The 23,728-nt window shown below is 45.5% G+C and overlaps 1 protein-coding gene across 1 annotated transcript in view; it reads right to left on the bottom strand.

Moving 5' to 3' along the window:
* Positions 1-18,525, bottom strand: part of LOC105483588 (somatomedin B and thrombospondin type 1 domain containing) — a 28,287-nt gene extending 9,762 nt beyond the window's left edge. Inside the window, exons 1-2 of the mRNA XM_011744507.2 lie at positions 18,219-18,525; positions 6,013-6,207 (exon numbers count right to left, since the gene is read on the bottom strand). Coding sequence (XP_011742809.1) covers positions 6,013-6,207; positions 18,219-18,432 — 409 coding nt within the window. The 5' untranslated portion in view covers positions 18,433-18,525. The remainder of the gene's footprint in view (positions 1-6,012; positions 6,208-18,218) is intronic.
* Positions 18,526-23,728: the final 5,203 nt, after the last annotated feature.

Here is a 23,728-nt window from a genome sequence, read left to right as displayed (position 1 = left end):
GAGGCTCACCGAGGTTAAATGAAGGGAAGATAAATAGTACGTGACTAAGCAAGAACCCAGCACAGAAGCTATCTTCTGAGGACTTGGGGGTTTTCATTTTTGTTTTCCATTTTCTGTTTGTGTTAGAGACAGGGTCTCACTCTGTTGCCTAGGCTGGTCTTCTGGGGCCCAAGCAATCCTTCTGCCTTGGCCTCGCAAAGTGCTAGGATTACAGACATGTGCCACCAAGCTTGGCCCATCTGTTTTTTAGGACTTTCTATCAAGCTTGGTTTCATGCTCTTGGGATTAGGGTGCATCCTAAGAGCAAGCCAGGGCTGCTCCCCTCCATGTCCTGCCCCCAGGCCTTGGGCTTGGTAGTGGTACATTCTATTGCCAAGGTCCCTCTCCTCACATGATCCAGACTGCCTGGAGGTCCCAGAACCAGCACTACTTTTTAATACACCCCCCTGATTCAATTTGCATTACTTAAGTAATGAAATAACTTAGAAATTGTTTTTGCCTCCCGCCCCACTTCTGCTAATGTGCGGAAACACGTAACCCAGCATCCCCGGGACAAAGGCCCCCAATAAATCTAAGTTCCCCTTCCTGGCAACAGTATTCAAGTGCAATATATTCTTTGTTCATAGGCGATTTGCCAATGTTTCTGGCGTTCTATCAGCCTACCATTGTTTGGTTTTACAACAACTTCCACTTCTAAAAGCAGGGCATTGCATATACTTACTTTGAACATGAAAGTAAATTAAATTTGCTTTGAGAATTTCGTAACGCCCTCTGACACAATGGGGTGTCACAAAAGCAGGCCTGGGATCACTGGTCTGTAGATATGGTGCAGAAGAGAGTAAAATGAAAAATTGACAAATAATATCTACCTAGAGGCATATGGTTTATCATATTGCACCATTGGTCTCCTTTTAGGAGGAAAACATATATAAACAATTGTCATTGATGTGCAACACATTCAGTAATGTGGCTTTTTTAATTTGTTTTTATGATAAAAGTATAATCATGGTATGCATTAAATGAAACAGGAAAAAGGAAATAGCTACTTGATCATTAATAAGAGAGCTTCGGGGATCATGTTTCCTTCACTGGCTTCACGGGCCTTTGTATTTCTACTTAGTTACAAGAATCTGTAATTACAATTTTAGCTGTAATGATGACAGTTAATAGCAAAACACTATTGAGGTGGGAAAATCCCACAGGACTTTTAGCCAGGAGATCCAGGTTTAAGTTCCAGTAATCCTTCACACGTGCTGTCACCTCTTGGAACTCCAATGTCCTCAGGTGTAAACCAAGGATAATGACTCTGTCCTACCTCTCTGTGGAGGCAGAACTGTGACCCCAAGGATGTCCGTGTCCTGATCCCCAGAACCTGTGAATATGTTATATTACATGGGAACAAGGAATTAAGGTTACAGGTGGAATTAAGGTTGCTGCTCAGCTGACCTTAAAATAGGAAGCATAGCCTGGGTTTTCCAGGTGGACCCAATGTAATCACAGGAGCCTTAGAAAGAGTTGGTCAGAACCTGGCCAGCATGGCGAAACCCCATTTGTACCAAAAATACAAAAATTAGCCGGGTGTGTTGGCGGGCACCTGTAATCCCAGCAACTTGGGAGGCTGTGGCAGGTGAATTGCTTGAACCTGGGAGGCAGAGGTTGCAGTGAGCCATGATTGCACCACTGCACTCCAGCCTGGGTGACAGGGCAAGACTCCATCTTATATGAAAAGAAGAAAAAGAAAAAAAAGATGTGGCAACAGAAGAAAGGGACAGAGAAATGCACTGTTGCTGGCTATGAGGATAGAGGGCAGTGGCAGTGAGGAAAGGATGCGGGCAGCCTCTGGAAGGTGGAAAAAGCAAGGAAGAGGAGTCTCCCCCAGAGCCTCCAGAAAGGCCTGTAGCCCGGCTGACACCTTGATTTTTGCCCAAAGAAACCCATGTCAGACTCTGATCTTCAGAAACGTAAGATAATAAATCTGTTTTGTTTTTTTGATACAGAGTTTCACTCTTGTTGCCCAGGCTGGAGTGCAACGGCACAATCTTGGCTCACTGCAACCTCTGCCTCCCGGGTTCAAGCAATTCTCCTGCCTCAGCCTCCCAAGTAGCTGAGATTACAGGCATATGCCACCACACCCTACTAATTTTTTATTTTTAGTAGAGACGGGGTTTCACCATGTTGGTCAGGCTGTTCTCGAACTCCTGACCTCAGGGGATACATTCACCTCGGTCTCCCAAAGTGCTGGGATTACAGGCATGAGCCACTACACCCCGCCTAATCTGTGTTGTTTCAAGCCACTAAATTTGGGGTAACTTGTAGCAGCAGCCATAGAAAATGAATACACTCCACGGGGTTGCTACGAAGGCTGAACCAATGATGTCTGTAAGATCTCTCTGCTATGCAAACATTAGGGATTCGTGTGCCGCACCACAAAGTTGCCTGATCTGTGAACAGGAAGTCCAGTGCGGGTGGGAGGCAGTAACAGGGACACAGGTGATCATGCAGCAGGATGAAAGCCTCCAGGTTGAGTGTGGGCTGCTTCTCCATGCTCCCACGCCAACCTGTGTTTCCTTCTATCCCAGAGCTCACCACCATGAATTCTATTTAGCTGTGATATGTTTATTAATCAAGTTTGGATCTCTAAAACCTAGCACAGTACTGGCACACATAGGAGGTGCTCAGTGAGTGTTAAGTTAATGAAACCCATAAGTGAATGCATAGTGCCTGGAGTGAAACAGGGCCTGGGGCCCATGGAGAATCCACCAAATTGGATGTTCACGTGATTGCCTCTCATGTCCCTCTTGTTTTCCTCTAGTAAACCATCATTTTCCAAAGAGCAGTCCACAGCACATGAATGATTTTAGTGGGACGCTCCATAGAAAGGGAGGTCATATAATCAAATTAAGTGGGAAAATACTGCAAATCCTCTCTCTGTCTTATAGAATAAAAATGCAGATCCACATAATAAAGGCTCTGAAAAGTTCTTTGGTAGCGAAAACTGTTTGATTTACCCCATATTTTCCAACTAATCCCTTTTCTTGCACAACTATTCTAATAAAAGAGGATATGCTTTGGGAACTTCTGCCTTCAGGAAAGTGCTACTTAGGTGACCCAGCTATGACAGGGGGGTGTCTGTCACGCTTGGGCTACAGCAGTGGCTCTCAAACTCCAGTGAGCATCCGAAGCCCCTGGAAGCCTTGCTAGAATGCAGAGTGCTGGGCCCACATGCAGGGATTATGATCTCATGGGTCTGGGTGGGTGAGGCTGAGGAAGCAGATCCTGATGCTGCTGCTCCAGGACCACCTGTTAGGAATCACCAGACAGGGTTGTTGGAGGGGTCCTGTCTTCCCCAACTAGCTTGTGACAGGAGTAATCATCACCAAGACATCTCCAACAGGAGGGGAATGCTGGGGACCAAAGTCAGGACTGCAAATGCCAGCCGCCCTCCCTCAAGTAGAGATTTCTCCTCTCTTCCCGAGCTGACATCTTTTATTTTATGATAGTAGTGAAGGAGGCTGTTCAGTACAGATATGCTAAGACATAGTCACTAACAACTTCCTGCATTGTCCTGGGTAGAGACCCAGGGCTGGGAAGGGGAGCGCGACAGCCTGGTGCCCCACTGAAGAGCCTGATGTGCTGAAGGAACCCTCTAGCAGTCAGGCACGGCACAGGAGTAGGTGGGCTGCTTTTCCTGATAGGTTGGCGCTGGCTTTTAAGAACCACCAAAAACATCCACAATGTCCCACAGCGTCTTCCTCCCCGAGCCGTTTGTGTAGTGTCTCTGAAAGCGACTGGGCACATGTCTGTGAGCAGCCATGCCTGAAGCGCTCAGTGATCTCCCTGTGACCTTAATATGACCTCCGCATCAATGGGGGACAACACTCTGGCCCCTCCACTTGCCACTCCACTACCAGAGTGATCTTCTCCCCTGCAAAGAACACCCCAAAGATAAAGCCCAGAATCCCAAATAGGGTGTTCTCTGTGCGCCCCACACGCCAACCTTCCTTTGCCAATTGCGTGCGGGCCTTGCGCTCCCCCATGTTACATAAAAGAGCCAAAGATGCTTATTCCTCACGCTAGGCTAAGACCCTTTAGCTCGCAAACATGCTGGCACAAAATTCAAATTTTTTACACATGCAACGGTTTTTAAATAGCCAAATAGGCAGATTTTTAGCCACCTAGGCCTGCCTGCCTGCACACCTGTGAAACTATACCCAGCATCTGTTGGCCACTGATAGGCCTTGTGTTATCAGACCCCAAGATGCTGCTGCCCTTCTGAGGTCTCTGACCAAGAGACTCCCCACTGTGCTGCTGGATGACCTCACCTTGACATTTAAGGCCCCTTTCCAGTCTCCCTCTCCCCCAGGAGTTGCTGTGCCCTTCTCCCCAGCCCACCATAAGCCTCTGAAAAGTCTCATGCTGTGAGGGCGGCCCCTCTCATGCAGCCCTGTCCAAGCACTGCCCAGTAAAGCTTGCTGTGCTACTGCCTCTCGTGGATACAGCTTTTCCCTTGATCAGCTTCCAAATCCCTCAAACCCTCTACACCTGGCCATCAGGTTTAACCGCACTAGTCTGCCTGCCTGGGCAGTCTACATACCTCAGCTCCATCTCCAGGGAAGCCCCTCCTCCTCCTTTTCCCTCAAGACCAAGGGGAATCACCTGATTACACCCGCTGAGAGCTCCCTGCACCTCTCACTTGTTTTCAACAGGTTGCACCAATTACTGCAGCTGTAAATCCATTAACTCCCTGGATTATCTGATGATTGCACCCCTCTCACTAGGCTATGATCTACCTGACAGCAGGCTCCACATCAACTTCTCTCACCATCGTGACCCCAGTGCCCAGCCCAGCACCTGGCATCAAGTAGACTCTCAATAAATATTCGTGTGTGGAAAAAAAGAAGGAACAAAATGGCTTTACAAGGATTGTGTTGACATGAAATTTCCACATTCCTATGGGAAACACATGGTTTTTGCTATCCTGAGAAGTCAGTGTTTGCCCTATTGGATTCAATGCAGATCAACACATTAACTTTTTCATTTATTTCTCTGTGAGCCTTGTACGGTCTCTGGCTCATTAATGAGCCGATTCCTGGCCCCTCCATTGGCCACTCCAAAACCAGAGTGATCTTTTCAAATTACTTTAGCCCCAATCCAGTCTTGAGAGGAGAGGCAGGTAAAAGGAATCATTTAAAAATAATAATAAAACGCCGGGGGCAGTGGCTCACGCCTGTAATTCCAGCACTTTGGGAGGCTGAGGCGGGTGGATCACGAGGTCAGGTGATCGAGACCATCCTAGCTAACACGGTGAAACCCTGTCTCTACTAAAAAATACAAAAAATTAGCTGGGCCTGGTGGCGGGTGCCTGTAGTCCCAGCTACTTGGGAGGCTGAGGGAGAAGAATGGCATGAACCCGGGAGGCGGAACTTGCAGTGAGTCAAGATCATGCTACTACCCTCCAGCCCGGGTGACAGAGCGAGACTCCATCTCAAAAATAGTAATAATAAATAATAATAACAATAATAATAAAACAATCATTTTATCATTGTTTAGAATTCTGTGATTTTTCTGCGATTTTCCCACATGTGTGAGTGTGCATAATGAAACAGGAATTGCAGTGGAAGGTGAAATAGCGTTATCCTTCCTGGACACTTACTATGCTGTGTGAAATGTCATCCTCCTATCTAAAGTCCTTCATGACTAGCTTGATTGAGTTCACTCAAAACCACAAGCATGCGGTTTATTTCATTACTGAGCCCATGCACAATGAGAATGGGCCATCGGATTATAAAACACACGAAGGGAAGTGAGGGAAAGGCAGGCGTTTGCACAGCTGGCCATAATTCCTTTATTAAGCATTTCCTGAGCTTCCTAGCTACTTTGGGCAGCCTGGCCCATCCCACTCCCTGTGGTGGATGGAACTTTCCCTGGCACAGCATATGGCCTTTTATGGGAATGAAGTGGTCAAAAAGTCATCACAGATAACAAAGGCAGCAACCATGAAAACATCAGTACCATAGGAGTGCCCGCAGTTCTGGCCCTGCGGGGTGGAGTACTCCAGGCAGCCGGCTCTCTCTTCCAGGGGTGGGCAGGGCGCCCCGCCGTTCTGAGGCTCCTGCTGCACAGAGCGCCTCCGCACACGGGTTGTAGGCTTGCACTGGTCTGCACAACCACTCCAGGGGCTCCATTCCCCCACGAAGCATGGGCGAGCTGAAAAACAGCACAAAAGGACGCTCACCTGAGTAAATCCCGCCAGGTTGTCAGGCTGTTCCCGCCAACACAAACAGCTGAGTTTAGCCCCATGTAAACTTCGCCTGGCCCCAGGCCCTGTATCAGGAGATGCACACAAAGCCTCAGCAGGTCCCAGTTGACACTGACTCCACCTGCCCACCCTGATGGTGAATTGATAACCTGGTAGCCCTTAGAAGCAGCTGGATACCCGTGGATCCTAAATGTGGGTCTGACCCAGGGAAACACACCCAAGCAGAAGAGACGGATGCTTTCAGGGGAATTTCTCATACTCCCTGGGCCGAGATCAGATATTTGCTTTTGTTTTTCCTTGATATTAACTTTATTTGCCCCTGCCCATAACATTTTTATTATAACAAGACATTCTCATCATAGACAATATAAACAAAAAAGAAGGTATGAAAAAGAAAATGTACTTCACCCACCAACAATCCCATCACCTACCCAGGTCAATTCTTCTCAGCAAATGTGTCTTCATAAGAAACAGGGCTTAGGGCCATGCATAGGGACCCCTATACTTTAAGTTTCTCCTGTTTACTCTATTTTCTTTCTCCATGGCTTGTAGACTTGTAAACTATGAGGGTTGGAGTTTAGAGATGAGCCACCAGGGCCCAGAGAGGTAAAGAGTATTCACGGTCATGTATGAAGAGGCAGAGTCAGGCCAAGAATCTGGTCCTGGAGTCTTTGTGCTGTTGGTCTACGCTTTTCCACACAATTTGGTCGGCGTGGGGCTCAGCTGGTTTCTCGGCAGCCAGCCGTGCACTGGGCTGCTCCCTGGAGTCCAGCAATACGTATTAGGATTCCCCTGATGGACAACTAAAGCCATTCTCCTTCCTTGATTCTGAAGTCCACTTACCAAATCTGAAGATGTAATTTAAAAATGCAATTTCCTCACCATGACCATAAAATCAATATGGCATCACATTTAACTTTCTCATTCAAAGTTCTAATGTGTCTCAGACTGTAATCAGCTTTTACATTGAATTATTTCAGGATTTAAAACTAAATATAAGAAAAGGAAAGAACCAGAAGACAGAAGACGTGCCCATGACCTAGATGCCAAACCTTTTTTTCCCTTGAAGTGTGATCCACTTTCCTGTCATCCTCGTACTTTCCAATTCATAGTGTTTCCCACAAGAATTAGCACTCTGACTTTTTGAAAGCTTGATTTGAACTTCTGCATTTATAGTTTTCGGAGGACATGTGATTTGGCAGCACATAGCTACCCCTGACATAAAAAGGGTCCCAAGCAACATAAACATGTCAGTATTTTTAAAATTTCCAAACTAGTTTAAAACATGCTTTCATTCATCAACTAAATACCTATAGGTATCACAAGTCGACTACCTAAAGAAGCCAGAATGAGCCACGTTAGAGTTCATTCCCAATATCCGCCATGCATACCTACATCTTTCAGAAAACCACTAACAGGTCACTTCCTGCTTTTGTTGGCTCTTGTTAGCCCTTCCCTTTTTATTTTCATGATTTCATAATTTCATTGGCCCATCGAAGCAAAAGGCATTGAAAGAGATCCCCTAGGCTGCGAGCTGATTGAGAAGGATTCCTTCTATCCTTCATTATTTCAATACCTCTTTTCTTCCACCTTCAGCCTTGAGTCTAGCTAGTCCTGCTGTGATGTGTTAGGCTTGAACAATACTTAATAAGGCATACAAAAGAATGCACTTGTTTCAAAGATTAACATTTGGACATCACTATAAAATACAATTTTGCCATAGCCTTAACTCAGAACTTAGTAATATGGCCTTGAGTTAGACTCAGTTCTTATGGTAAAAGATGACACTGGGGAGGGTTTTCTGACTGAACTTAGCCTCCCAGGATTCCATCATCATATGTGTCTCTTGTCTAGTATTTGTTTCTTGTATTTGGTTTGGTCTCACAGTTGCAGTCCTCAAAATTACAGAATCAATCACTGCATCAAGTTGTTCCTGTTGGTTACAGTTTGTCCTTAGCAAAACGCTATATCCTATTTTTCCAATCCATGATTTTAAAAGCTCCATAAAGAGAATCAGAAAGTTGTAGGGTCCAGAACAATGACATCTCAATAGCTTCATTATGAGACAAAATAAAAAACACTCACTCAGAATTACAGGAATAAAAAGGTGTTTCACAAAATATTTTGTGTCAGAAGATGAAATAAATTAAGAAGTATTTATTCCTATACTGCACCAAAGATTCTATTCTTGGTTAGCTTGTGAACTTTTGATTATTTGGATTGCAAGCCATCATAGATCACAAGAGATCTTTGGTCATGGAGGATAGGGGAAGTAAGGAAACTTCTGACAGATTTATTATAAGTCATTTATTATGGCTGCCTGACACAGATTTCCTTCTGGACGATTCCAATAGTATTCGTGTCCCCTTTCCCACTAGCTTATCTAATTCACATCTATTCACAGCATATCAAAATATTCTTTTTTTTTTTTTTTTTGAGGCAGAGTCTCGCTCTGTCGCCCAGGCTGGAGTGCAGTGGCGCGATCTCGGCTCACTGCAAGCTCCGCCTCCCGGGTTCCCGCCATTCTCCTGCCTCAGCCTCCCGAGTAGCTGGGACTACAGGCGCCTGCCACCACGCCCGGCTAGTTTTTTTGTATTTTTAGTGGAGACGGGGTTTCATTGTGTTAGCCAGGATGGTCTCGATCTGCTGACCTCGTGATCCGCCCGTCTCGGCCTCCCAAAGTGCTGGGATTACAGGCTTGAGCCACCGCGCCCGGCCCAAAATATTCTTTTTACAATCTGACCTTCTCAATCTTCACTTGAGTTTCACCAGCTGTTAATGGAGCCGATAGACTGTGGCACCTAGGAGTGGCATGGTGGCCTTTGACTCCAAGTTTGTCACAGCTTCTCAGTTGCTTCAGAGTTAGAATTTGATGACATCATCCACCCCTTTTAGGAGAAGAAAGCCTAGATTTAATGGTGCCAAGAAGCTCGGTAAGCTTTCTCTTTTCTTTTCTTCTTTGTTTAAACTCAAGTTAATATTCGGGTTGGGTCTCCCCAGAAGCAGCCTGTGAGACATGGATTTAAATGCAAGCAATTTATTTGTAAGGTGATCTCAAGCACCATAGAGGAGTGGAGAACAGAGTCAGAGAAGCAGACAGAAGAGAGCACAGACAGAAGAGAGCACAGACAGAAAATAGACACTTAAAAGCTCTGCTGAAGGCCTGGCAGGCACCTCTGGCTCTCAGCTCATTGGAGAGTGAGATAATGGATATAGATTCAGAGTGCAAGGAATTATCAAGTCCTTGCCCATTTACCAACTGGTCCCCCTTTCTCAAGAGCTTTCCAGCTATCAGAGATTCCTACCACAGCCAAAGGAGAATAAGTGATATATCTCAGTAATGAATCACACACAAGAGCAGCACATTTTCACAGTCCTAATGGAGATAGCCAGTCACGTCCAAGTACAATTACTTTAAAAGATGGATCACTAATTTTTTAAAAGAATAAATGACTTAAACTCCCTCATTTCATTTGGATTTCATCTGACATCCGAACTCCCTGCTGTGACCTACAAGCTTCCATTCCTGCGTAACCTGGCCTCTGCCTGACCTTCCACTTCCACCTGCACTTCACCGCCCATCTCCGCTCCAAGTTCAGCCACATGGGTCTCTTTACCCCTTGAACACACCAAGCTCTTTCCCACCCTGGGACCTTGTACACATTTTTACTCTGCTGGGAATATTCTCCCCACACTGGGCATAGCTGGGTCCCACTCACTCTTTAATTCCCAGACTAACTATTTCCTCTTCAGGGAGTCTTTTTCTGGCCAGCTTTTTCTAGTCTTCGCCCAGCCCCATGACACAGACACACACACACACACACACACACACACACACACACACACACACACATTTCCTCTTAGAGCTTGGTGTTCCTTCCCTTGTAGCATTGCCATAATTCATAATTACATATTCATTTGTTGTGTTTATTGTTGATGCCCCTGAGGATCATGATAGTTTTTTATTTCATTCCTGGCACTTGGCACGTGGTAGGTGCTTAATCATATTCATTGAACGAATGAATGAATGAATGAATGAATGAAATGGCATTGGGCATGTTTCCCCTCCTCCCTAGATAATGTTCTACATTGAAACAGACTCTGATCTGTTCATATCATTTGTTAGAAACCAAAGCACTGACGGAGGCTCCAGCAAAGGAAGGAAGTAGGGTGGAAGGACACAAACAAATCAGAAGCCCCCACAGCCAAACCCATGGGAATTCTTAGTCTGGCCCAGAGTTTGGGCTCTCCTGGCAGCAATGGCCCCAAGGGTGTCCATTGGAAGGAGCACTGTTTTCTGTGCCTAAAGATCAGGTAGGTCCAAGCTTCTCCTGGCAGCTGCGAGTCCTTTAGATCCATTCTGATCTATGTATATCTCCTGCCAGGACCACATTTTGAAAGTAACAAGCTTCTTTACTTTTATTATCTGTGCCATAACATGGCATTTCCTTTCATCTGATCCAAATTTCCCTCACTCAAGAATTTCAGAATATGTTTAAAAACATAATAATCCACGCTTACCTTTTCTGTACCACTCATGGTCTGACGTGGTCTGTGCCACTCATGGTTTGGGGAGGTCTCCTTTCCTCCCAGCCAGACTCTTCAAGGTCATGTCTTCCGCTTTTGGACCCATCTTTCTAGGCACTTCTCATCTCGGAGTTACCACTGGACTTTCTCTAGGTCTGTTCACAGCTCAGGAAGTTGTGCCAGCCAGAGCAAGACACCCTATTCTCAGCCTTTAGGTACCAAAGGGTCATTTAAAAATATACATATTTTTTCAAATGCTTTTCTAGGCAATGCCAAATACATGCACACAGAGAGCAACAAAATGAGCCGACAGCCAGAGCCATTCATTTTATAAAGAGAGTTTGGACTATTTCTTCTTCGATGTGAGGCGTTGTTCTTGTTTTCATGTAACGGTGTCTCCTTGGTTAATCACAGAGACTCAAGCACTCTCCTTTGTAATCTAGCCCTGCCTATTGGCTCTTTGCCATCTAAAAGTTTAAGACCACCCACAAATAAGTGCTTTCTCCCTCACACTGTGAAGTTCAAATAGTCCTAATCATTCCTAAGGAAATGTTCTTACACCATACCAACAGCAGTACCCGTTTATGCACAGCTATTGTTTCTTCACATTCTGTGGAAGAAAAAAAATCTGGTCCTAGTATCCCCCAACACCCACACATGCACACCTCATAGTGACAAAAATTTAAATATATGTCATCTCCCTTTTCTTTTTTTTTTTTTTTTTTGGAGACAGACTCTTGCTCTATCACCCAGGCTAGAGTGCAGTGGTGTGATCTCAACTCACTGCAACCTCCGCCTCCTGAGTTCAAGCGATTTTCATGCTTCAGCCTCCCGAGTAGTTGGGAGTATAGGAGCGCACCTCCATGCCTGGCTAATTTTTTGTATTTTTAGTAGAGACGGGGTTTTGCCATGTTGGCCAGGCTGGTCTCGAACTCCTGACTTCAGGTGAGCCTCCCACCTCGGCCTCCCAAAGTGCTGGGATTACAGGCATGAGCCACCGTGCCTGGCCATCATCTTCCTTTCTCTTTCTCCATGTGTATTCCTCTTTCTGTAGAACCTTGTCAAAGCTTCTCTGAAAGCCAAATGAGACTACGTTCCCCAAGTGCCTATTACTCCATCAGAAAGCTCAAAAAAATGATCAAGACTTTTTTCCCCCTCTTGCGGAAACCATGCTATCTGGCCCCCAAAGGGTGTTTTTTGTTTTTTTTTTTTTTTCTTTTGAGACATTTACTGGACTAGTTCCTGAAGTACTAGCAAGATGATATGGGCTGCGTCATTTGATAAATAGAATTTTATACACTATGTAACCCAGGGGAAAAAAATATATGAATAAAAAAGAAAATAGTACTTTTTTTTTTTCTGGGTAACAGGTTTCCAGGTGAGTTGTTTTCTTGTTTTGTGCTTTTCTGTATTTTCCAAATTTTCTGCAACAAACATATATTTTGTATATGTTTGTATACAAAATATATACAAAGGAAGGAAAATCTTTTATAAAGGAAATGTGGCAACACCCTGGATGGCAGTGTCATCTGAAGCCATGGACAACATCCCCCGGTGGGGATGGATGGGACGACTGCTCACACTCTTTTGACAAACATTATGAAGTGGCATCATGATAGCCATTGGGGTTTATGAAGATGAGCAAGACACACTCTGCCCTCGAGGGGCCCCGAGTAGATGGAGGGAGAAGGCTTGCTCACTCTGCTGGTGTTTATGTGGGGCCTACCCCGCAAAGCACACTGCTTCTCGTAAGACCTCATTTCTCTGAGGCAGAAAAACATCATGTTTTGACATGTGGGCTCTGGATCCGGAGGACCTGGCTTCAAATCTCACTACACCACTTATTAGCACTGTGACTTCCGACAAGTTACCGAACCTGTCTGTGCCTTGTTTACCTCGTATGTAAAATGAGACCAAAATGAGGAATAACTTCAGCGGGTTGTGGGATCAAGTAAGTTAATAACTGTGAAGTGCTTGGGAGAGTGCCTGGTATGGAGTAAATGTTAAGTGTTAACAACTTGACCCTCCTTCACTGCTCACCCAGGGCCGCAGCCAAATTCTACTAAGTCAAGTTCATTTGAATACTGGCTCCAGGCAGGCCCCGCTCTTTTTTTTTCTTTAAAGCCAAAGGCGACATCTCTCAGACTGTTCTGGCTCCTATAAAGCCTCAACTCTGTAAATCATCGTAGACTCTGGCATCTTTCCTTTGGGTGAGTTTGGAGCCTATATATTCAAGCATGGTGCCTCTTTCCCTCCAGATATGATGTCATCAGACTTTGGCTAGTTTGTTTCCTAGACTCTCCATAAATCTAGGAGAAGACACCAGCCCATATAGGCTACTCAATGTTTGTCCTGCTTCACTTGGGTTAATTATTACCCTCTCCTTAAGCTGCCAATCAATGATCTAATGCAACTACTGTTCTACGATCTTAGAAAATGCAAACTCTAGGAACCCAGTTGGAGAATTAGAGATTGGGGGTGTTACCCACTTCATTAGCAAGTCTTCCAAGAAGTTCTTCCAGGGCAGGGTAACTTGGATCTGTTCCCCTACTCTACTTTTCCCCATCCCTGGTAAGGCACAGCCAGTGGAGAATTTTCCATCCCTTTTTTAGTGGAGGTGGGAAGGGAGCCGTGATGCTTCCTTGGTGTTGAAACTCATGCCATTGTCGTAATGAGATTTCCTGAGATCATTCCCGAACAGATGTATTTGACAGTTTAGTAACTGTATAGATTCAACAACATTTTAGTTTTTACATGAGAAAAAAAGTCTTCTTATTTAGAAAAAGAAATGCCAGTATTTAATCTCTTAGCCACATAATAACAATAGTAATACTGCATTTATCAAGATGAAAAAATCAGAAGGAATAGAAGTAAAGCATGCTTAGTTACACTGACTCAGTTACATTTTCCATTCACGTTGAATGTAATATCAGTCAAAAAAGGCTTTAGGTAGCAACAATAGGTAATATAATGGGTAAGCAGGAAAAGAGGGCCAGGCGCCATGGCTCACACCTGTAATCCCAGCATGTTGGGAGGCCAAGGCAGGCAGATTGCTTGAGCCTAGGAATTGGAGATCAGCTTGGGCAACATGGTGAAACTTCATCTCCACAAAAAATAGCCAGGCTTGGCAGCACACACGTCTGTAGTCCCAGCTACTCAGGGAGCTGAGGTGGGAAGATGGACTTGAGCCTGTGAAGCAGAGGTGTGGAGGTTGCAATAAGCTGAGATCACACCACTGCACTCCAGCCTAGGTGACAGAATCAGATCCCCTCTCAAAAAGAAAAAGAGAGAGAGAAGAAGAGATTCTAAGAGGCAGAATGGTTCTATGGGCATAGAGTAACTGAGGGTTCTGAGATGCTGAAACCTGATTTATCCAGGAATAAATAATAGCCATAAATTGGCACAAATATATGTGGCAATTGGCAGTCTGAAATCAGGCACTTCAGATCTCAGCTCTGCTCATTGGTGTTAACTTGAGTAATGGAAACCCTTGGAAAGCCTTAACTGTTCTGTCTATAAAAATACTAGTATAGGTCACCAGGTTCTTTTCCCAAATGCTTGAGGCAGTTGAGTCTCAGAACTCAGGACTTCCCGGATCTTAGAAAGGGAATACAGTCTATGTACCTTATTTGGAGTGTTCGCCTCTCCTTAGCAGGGTCTGGAGCAGTTCCTTGAAAAATATATTAATATTTTTCACACAAAATATAAACAAAGATTATCAATATCCTTCTATCAGTGCAAGTCAGGTGAGATTTTTGCCACCAAATGAGTTATGAAAAAACTTTAAAATGTTAGCACTTTTTAGATTGGGATTGTCATATGGGTTTGTGGACCTGACCTGCTGTTCTTAAGAATTGTTGGGATGCCTGGGCGTGGTAGCTCACACCTGTAATCCCAGCACTTTGGGAGGCCAAGGCAGGTGGATCACTTGAGGTCAGGAGATTGAAACCAGCCTGGCCAACATGGTGAAACCTTGTTTCTACTAAAATTACAAAAAAATTAGCCGGGCATGGTGGCGGGCGCCTGTAATTCCAGCTACTCAAGAAGCTGAGGCAAGAGAATCGCTTGAACCTAGAAGGCGGGGGTTACAATGAGCCAAGATCACGCCACTGTACTCCAGCCTGGGTGATAGAGTAAATAAGACTCCTTCTCAAAAAAAAAAAAAAAATTGTTGGGAGGATTGAGACAAAATATTAAGTATCTGGCACATGGTGTGAGTTAAATATAATGTGTTTATGATTTAATATTAACAAATATAAATTATAGCAATATGTTGTCAGAAAATTATGATGTAAATATTTAATCAAATAAAATATTCTCCGCTGTCCACTAGTGCTAAGAGCCAACCGACAGTACATTTGCTACCTAAATGTCTACCACAAGCCAGGTGCAGTGTAGCCTCCTTCTGTCAACTCCACAGTCCCACACAGTGGTTTCATCTCCCCTGCCCTCACCTTTTTTTGAGACAGAGTTTTACTCTGTGGCCCAGGCTGGAGAGCAGTGGCGTGATCGCAACTCACTGCAGTCTCTACCTCCTGGGCTCAGGTGATCCTCCCACCTCAGCCTTCTGGGTAGTTCAGACTACAGGTGCGCTACCACACCCAGCTAATTTTTGTCTTTTTAGAAGAAAAAGCGTTTCGCCATGTTGGCTAGGCTGGTCTCAAACTCCTGAGCTCAGACAATCCGTCTGCCTTGGCCTCCCACTGTGCTGGGATTATAGGCATGAGTCACTGCTGCCTGGCAGTATCATTCATTCCCCTTTAATGAGGTGCTTTAGGCCCCACGAGGGTGACTTTTCCAAAGTCACAAAGCCAAACGGCACCAGGGTAAAGGTCGAACCCGGGATTCTGACTTTAGAGGCAAAATTGAGGCATTCAGGTTACTTCTGGGATTAAAAAAAAAAAAAAATCACAAATAAAAAACAAATATTTGAGACTTAGACTCTGTGAGAGGAAAGGCTGCATTCCAGGAGTTGCCCCAAACCAGCTTCCAGCTGCCAGGTCAGCTCTGGGCCCAGGAGGCCAGGAGCCATGGTCCATATGGTTGTGGCGTGGGTCCAGGGCTAAGCAGGCCGGGCCTCTCAGCTCCCGGCCCTCTGCTCTCACCCTCGGAGGGGCAGACTCAGTCCCACCAAGTGGCCACCTTCCGACTGTCTTTATTTTCCTCCTCCCTTTGCAAGAAACTTCAGACACAGAGAATTTCTCAACACAGAGCTTTTTAGTCCCACACCTGCTTCCTTCTAGGGCCTGCAAGGTCCTCTATTGACTCTGCCACAGGGTATTGCGGGCTTCAGAATATGCTCCTTTTAAAATTCAATCTGACACTATCTCCTTTTTCCCAACTCACAGCTCTTCTCTGGGGCGCACACTTACAGTGATTTCTGAGAGCTTCAAAAGACAGCAGGCCGTCTCACCGCTTCCGTACTTAGCCACTAAATCCCGACTCCAAAACCATAAGCTCTTTGTCACACTATTCTACCGCCTAGACCGAAAATAAGCAATTTCTTTTTGACCAAATAAAGACTGAGGGTTTTGCAATTCCTGGGAGCACTGTTAGGTCTCACTAGAAAGCAAGTTCTTCTCAAGACATTCGCCTTGTCTCCTCCTCATCCCTCTTATGTGCCTGCATCTCTCCAGATCTGGCTGCCTCCAGCATCTGTCCTGTTCACCATTTTGGCCTCGAGGCCTAGCACAAGGCCTGGCACAAGCAGGTGACATCCACAGTAACTGCTGGACTGTGACATTGGGCTTCCCTCCTACAGCCTGCCTCTCCCTCCTCCAGCAGGCCTCTTCCTCATTCTGCAGGTCCAGGCTCACCCATTACTTCCTCAGGGGAGTCTTCCTTGAATTCCCTGGGTCTTTTAAGTGCTCCCTTCCAGGTCAGCTCCTGGATCACCTATTTCAGTGCTAAGTGTGTCTAACAGGGGTTTGCACAGGTTTCCCGGCTAGAGTAGAAAGTCCTAGAGAGCAGAGACTGCATCTTCATTGCTTCTCTATCCCTGCGCTTACCACAGATCAGGGGACACTAACTGGACCACAGGAATTCCATCATTACCTTTAAAACATAGGCAAGCCCCTCATGAGAGAGGCTTTGCTTGAGTTATACAGGGAAATGAGGCCGACAGTTTAGGATGCTGTGAGGAGGGGCTGGAGACACCTGGCTCAAGGGCGCTGCATTTCCTAAATAGCTGACTCTTCCATCTTACTTTAGTAGTAAAATACTCTGGCTTTGCAGCCAGAAAGGGAAAGAAGCTTATCAAAAAACTTTATCAAAAAGAATATCAATATTCACAGGTAAATCATTAGCTTTCAACCAGGGTCAAAAAATCTTAATGCTTTCAAGTGTGTTCTTTCAGCATCCGGCCTGGCGGCGGGCTGAAGCCCTCTTCAAACAGCGCAGAGGCAGGAGGGGTGCCCCCCGCCACTGGGTATCTGGTTGCCCAGGGAATGGCATAGCCCCAGAAAACGCTGAGGATCCCACAGGCCGGGATCCTTCAGCTCGAACCCTAACATCTGTGTGGCTTTGGGGATGATGTGATTAACAGGAGCAGGGCGACTTCCACTTCCATGGCTGGCTTCTCTCAGGTACACCTTGTTCCTTAGGGCTGTACTCATCATTTGTTCCTTTATCTTTTAATTCAATTAAACCAGTTTTTATTGAGCCCTTACAGGGGCAAGGAACTGTGAGATACTGTGGGAAATCTAAAGTTGAAAATGACTGACCCTAAAGGAAAACCAGCAAGATTACAACATAATAGGGACCTCGAGATACAATCCTTGTCATGCTGTATAGAGAAAATTGAATTCCAAGAACATACTGTACACCTCCTAGGAAAAAGAGCCTGTGCTACATTTTGGGGTCCAGAGATGAGGACACCTTCAGTTTTTTAAGACCTTGCTCTTCAGAAGAAAGTATTAATACCTTCCCAGAGCACGCCCTTGGCACAAAGTGGGAAGATTATACAATCCTGCCCTCATCACCCCTCACCAGCCCCAAAGATCCCCCAGGGTTAACAGAATGAAGGTGGTGGAGCCTGGCCCAGGGACATGCCCGTTATCTGTCAGTGCCATCTCTGCCGGCCAGAGGTGGCCCTATCCAAATGGAGTTCCTGAGTCGGAGATTTCGTCACCCGGCTTCCCTCCAGGAGAACAGCGGGATCCAGCCCTTCCATCCAGGCTTTGCTCTGTCTGGGGGTTGTGGGGAGGACACTTCGCTGTCTAGGAGGGGACTGGGAGACTCTAGGATGAATGGAGCCTGGCGTACCTGGATGGCAGTGGTGGGGATGGGTGGGGATAGAGGGGCTGGCACGCCAGGAGGGAAGGGGCTGGAGGACACCTGGCTCAGGGGCTGAGGTCCTTGGCACAGAGCCCTGCCCTGTGCCCGCTGGTTGCAGGCGAACGACCGGCGCCCCACCCTCGGCCTGGCCACCCACCTGGGCACGCCCTGTCGTAGTCGAAGCAGCAGTCCCCGGTGAGGCGACAGGCTTGGTCGCAGAAACACGTCCCGTAGACCCTGTCCAGCCTCCAGCCGCGGGCGAAGCAGGCGGGGTCCCGGCCGGGACAGCAGCGCCCGGCCTCGGCGCAGCCGGCCTGGGCTCCGGGCCACAGCCGCGCCAACGCGCACAGCGCCATCCACAGGGTCCTCATGGCCAGGGTTCCGGCGGCGCCTGCGACGCGGCAGACCCCCCGGGCAAGCGCTCTGCTCCTCGGCTGGCCGCGGCCCGGGAGTTGCCCGAACGGCCGGAGAGGCACAGCCGGGCCCTGCCCCGCGCCCGGCCCCCGCCCTCCGCGCCGCCCCTCCCCAGCCCTGGCGGCGAGCCCGTCGAGGCCCGGGCGGGTGGCGGAGCTGCCCCTGCCCAGGTGGAGAGGGCGCTGCAGTTCCCGGGACGCGCCCGCAATCGACGGTCCCGGCGCCACCCACTCCCCGCTGCCAGCCCGCGCCCCAGCTCCAGCACGGGGACCTACGGGGCGCGGGAGCGGAAAAGCAGGTGCTGGTTGGCGGGGGGGGTGGTTGGGGTGGGGTGCCTGGGCGTAGCCAGGAGCCTGGCCGGGGAGGCCACATTTCCTGGCTCTAAACTGTACTTCTAACGCCTGGGGACACATTAGCAAGCGGGCATTTTCACTATAAAGCCTTGAGACCAAGAGCACTCGAAGTGCACCAAACCCGTCTCAGCAGCACTCTACTCTGCGCGGGCCACCCGCCTTCGCCTGGGAAAGCTCATTCAAATACAGAGCGGACAGCAGCTCGCCCACCCTCTCAGTCCCCGCAGGCCGCAGAGAAGCCAGGAGATAAGTCCGAAGAGCATCCTTTCTTTCTGCTGCATTTTATAATGGGACTCTTCTGCCCCAGGAAAATGCCACTTCGCTTCACGAGGAGGCAATTCATGAATGGTGGGAAGAATAAATAAAATAACGGGGCTCTGCTTTCTGATAAAGCCAATTTCTCCGCCTGAAAACTCTGTGTACTGAGATTTTAGAACTTTCACTTTAATAAAATGCTTGCCTAACTTTTTATATATATATTTTCTTCTCCCTTTCTCTCCAAATGTGTTACGTTTTCTGCACCACTCGTTTTGTTCACCAAAATTTATTCTGGAATTTTCATATTATGTTCTTAAATCATTTAATCTAATATGGTTTTTATGTGAAGCCAAGAATATAACGTTTTTTGCATCTGCGAACCTAAGAAATCAAATTAATTTCATAGACTTTCTTCCTTTCTCATAAAAGGATTTTTAGAGGAATTTTCTTTACTCATCAGAGAGAAAAGTTAACAAAAGTAGAAATGAAAAGCTTGACTACAAAAGCAGTAAAACAATACAGTAATCAACCATAAAAAACACATTGTGAAATGAAAAAGATTTAATACATTATAAGAATTTTATCTTATAAACTCTAACCACAAAGTTTGACCAGTGGAGACTAATCTTACTTCATCTTCCAAGAAAAACACACTCGAAAGTCAAAAAGAAATTTTTTCTTTGTGAGCTTATACAAATAAACTCTCAACGTTGAGATTAGTTTTTCCTCTTTAGGTAAGTCTCTCTTACTTTTGTAGTCTAAAGAAATAACATATACATATATACTTATATGTGTGTGTGTGTGTTGGTGTGGGTGTGGGTGTGTATCTTTAGCTTTTGTAGCTGGAACTAAATAACTTTGCTAGCAAATTATACCCTCTGCCTTTTCCCATGTTACAGGTTTTATTAGCAGTTTTGTATTAACTCATTCATGTAATTTATACCCACGCCTTCTCTAAGACTGCCTGCTTTATAGAACGCCTTTAGGCAGATACTTTTTTTGTAATGCCATAAGAATCTGGAACAGTTCCAGAAAGATGTAAAGGAAAATGATCTGCTGACAAGTTCACTTTTAGGAATAAAACATGAAACGAAGTGATAACAGAAAGGAGAAGAAGAGGTCTGGTTTAAGAGAATTAAAAGTATAATGCCAAATGTCTGCTCAAATACCATTTTTTTCAGCCCCCTCCCCACCCTCACCAGCCCTTTTCCTTATAGACAAAACCAAAATTGAAAATCAAAAACAAAAAGTTAGGAGGTCTGTGCTCACAAGATTTAGGTTCCAGAATTACAAAATTTGGGTCTAGTTCTGATTCTATGATTTCTGACAAATCTCAGTGCCCCCAACTCAAACATAGAACACTAAATCTTTTTAAATTGTTGTGAGATGCCCACAGAGATGAGGCGATGTTAGTGGGAACTAAATATCTCTATTAATGTCCTGATGTCCACCCCACTCCCACTCCATAATTTAAGGCTAAATCACGTAAAGACAAGTGCAGTTTTGGTTGTGTGCAAAATTGGGGAAAGCAGAAAGGTTTTGTTGCTTAAAAAAAAAAAAGAAAGAAAAAGAAAACCACAAATGATTACTACTTTAACAGCATAAAAAGGAGCTTGTCTCTGGTAAGTAACATTAAAAGAACAAATCTCAAGTTAAAGCTTGTACTGTCTTGAAAATATCAAGATAAGTCTCCCGTAGCAGGCTCTAGCAAAGGAAGCTGTTCCTGCAGGAATGGGCAAAGTCAGAGGACCCTGACATTTAAAGCAATGGAGATGACATCCTTACTGGAAACTGGATGCAGTCAACTGTAACAATTAGTGGCTTTGTTTTCCTTGCCCTGGAGATGTTTGGAGAGCAAAAATCATCCCAGTGATCAGGTGGATGACTACAGGAAGTAATAAAATGTACCTTAGCAGCCACTCTTTCTTCTGAAGTGTTGTCTTTGGAAGCTGTCCAGGATTGGTAAAATTATGGAGGCGGGCGGGGGGGCGAGGCGGAGGGGAGAATGGAGATCTACCTATTCATCATTCTAGAACGTAGTAATTTATGTATTTATTTATTTATTTATTTATTTGAGACAGGGTCTTGCTGTGTCGCCCAGGCTGGAGTGCGCTGGCACAGTCATAGCTCACTGCAGCATCAAACTCCTGGACTCAAGCGATCTTCCCACCTCAGCCTCCCAAGTAGCTAGGACTACAGGCACATGCTGCCACACCCAGCTAATTATATTTTGGAGACACTGGGTCTTGCTATGTTGCCCAGGCTGGTCTCAAACTCTTGATCTCAAGCAGATCACCTGTCTTGGTTTCCCAAAGCACTGAAATCACAGGTGTGAGCCATCACCTGGCCAGAATATAGTAATTTTTTTTTAAAATCCACATATATGATTTTATTTGATGCTGTATAATTGTGAGGAAAATATTAGCATCCTCATTTTGCAGATGACAGAGAGATTAGACATGTAGCTAATTAGTGACAAAACAGAACTAGAACTGAAATTATTCTTTCCAAAACACCGCAACATTCTTCCCCTTACATAAAGCTTTTTATGAGGGATTGGGAAAGATTGGAATAGAAAGTAAAGACAAATAGGATTAAGTACTGTACTAAATTCTGTAACTATAATAATGTATGTGTAAATCAAAATACAAATACTTTCCAGAAAGGTTTGGGTGCATTTAAAATGTAAGTTTTACTTTTTTTTTTTTTTTTTTTGAGACAGAGTCTCACTCTGTCACCTAGGCTGGAGTGCAGTGGCTGGATCTCACTGCATCCTCCACCTCCTGGGTTCATGCTATTCTTGTGCCTTAGCCTCCAGAGTAGCTGGGATTACAGGCACGTGCCACCAGGCCCAGCTAATTTTTGTATTTTTAGTAGAGATGGTATTTCACCATGTTGGCCAGGCTGGCCTCTAACACCTGACCTCAGGTGATCTGCCTGCCTCAGCCTCTCAAAGTGCTGGGATTACAGGTGTGAGCCACCGTGCCTAGCCTATGTTTTACATTTTTATCTGTGTAAGATGAATAAAAAGTTTTTAAAAGCAACCGGGATGCTATGAGGGCTGTAGAGGGAACCTTTTGAGGTTGACAAATAAGGTAGTTGATTCTTACACAATTTGGGGACATTTGTCAGAGGCAGAATACTGCATGGATAGAGAGAGAGAGAATATTGGATATTAGCCACTTTTGCTTATAAGATGCACCAGTAGGCCGGGCGCAGTGGCTCACACCTGTAATCCCAGCACTTTGGGAGGCCAAGGCGGGCAGGTCACGAGGTCAGGAGATCAAGACCATCCTGACTAACACGGTGAAACCCCGTCTCTACTAAAATTGCAAAAAAAAAAAAAAAAAATTAGCCGGGCGTGGTGGTGGGCGCCTGTAGTCCCAGCTACTCGGGAGGCTGAGGCAGGAGAATGGCGTGAACCCAGGAGGCGGAGCTTGCAGTGAGCCGAGATCGCGCCACTGCACTCCAGCCTGGCAGCCTGGGCGACAGAGCGAGACTCCGTCTCAGAAAAAAAAAAAAAAGATGCACTAGTGTTTTATCTTACACTAATACAGAAAAAAAAAAAAAAAAAAAAAAAAAAAACCCTGTCTGCCAATTACACTGTGATGCATACTTATATGTGATTGTAGGACAGATTTCAGTTGCAGAGATGTTTAAATTTGGAAGCATGTGTATCCCTGAACCAATGAAAAAATGGAACAAGATATCATTTTCATCGTTTTACGTTTTATAACATGCTTTTTGGGCAATCCTATGATTGCCCAAAAAGTTACTTGTTTTGCTGAAGGGGAGGTTAAAAGGAGCTAAACGACCTGGGCAGTGTCTCAGGGAGTCAAGCCCAGCCCTCTCTGGAGAGCTAGCGCTGTTCATATGGTTGCATGCATTCTCTTTCTGAGGGTGTGATGTCATTCCACATTGAGGGTCAAAGGTGGGTAAAAATGGTTCTTCCCTAAGAAGACCAAAATCCAGTGGAGGAGCTGGACGTGTAAGCAGTCACCGCAGCAGGTGGTGATAAGTGTTACCATTAAAGGGAAGGGGAAGGGATGTCTGAGATACTGACACTGGATCCGGGCAGACAAGGAGGATTTTGAATTTGGGTTATGAAGATCAGGATTCATCCCTTTACGTTCTCCCTGGAAAATGCTGATTCAGCCACCAGGAAAGCTCCAATAACTTTTGGAAAGGTACTGCCTGTGTAGGCTAGTACCTGCATTTATTTCATAATGCCAAAATGTGCAGACTAGTATCCAAAGATGCTTGTTTAAGGTGGTATGCATAACTCACTTTGAGTAATTCATCTCCTATCACCTTATAGACAGCAGTCAAGTACATCACCAGTAAGGTTTATGCTGCCATTTCTATGCCCTTGACCCTGTCAATGAATTTATTTTACCACTTCCATATCCAGTTTACATTTTTTTCATTGACAGAGAAAAGAAGGGAAAAAATGGTGACCCTGTCAATGAAAAAAAAAAAATGTAAACTGGATATGGAAGTGGTAAAGATAAATTCAATCAATTTTTCCCTTCTTTTTCTAACAGACTTTTTAGATTTTCCTTTCCAGAGGAAGCATCTCTTCCCTCCATTATTAGACTGCACCCCTAGTTCTAGGGATGAGCTTTGAGGATTAATCTTATCC

The sequence above is a fragment of the Macaca nemestrina genome, chromosome 8 (assembly GCF_043159975.1).
Source record: "Macaca nemestrina isolate mMacNem1 chromosome 8, mMacNem.hap1, whole genome shotgun sequence".
Lineage (NCBI taxonomy): Eukaryota > Metazoa > Chordata > Mammalia > Primates > Cercopithecidae > Macaca > Macaca nemestrina.
Note: the sequence above shows the minus strand (reverse complement) of the source record. Positions and strands in the feature narration are given on the sequence as shown.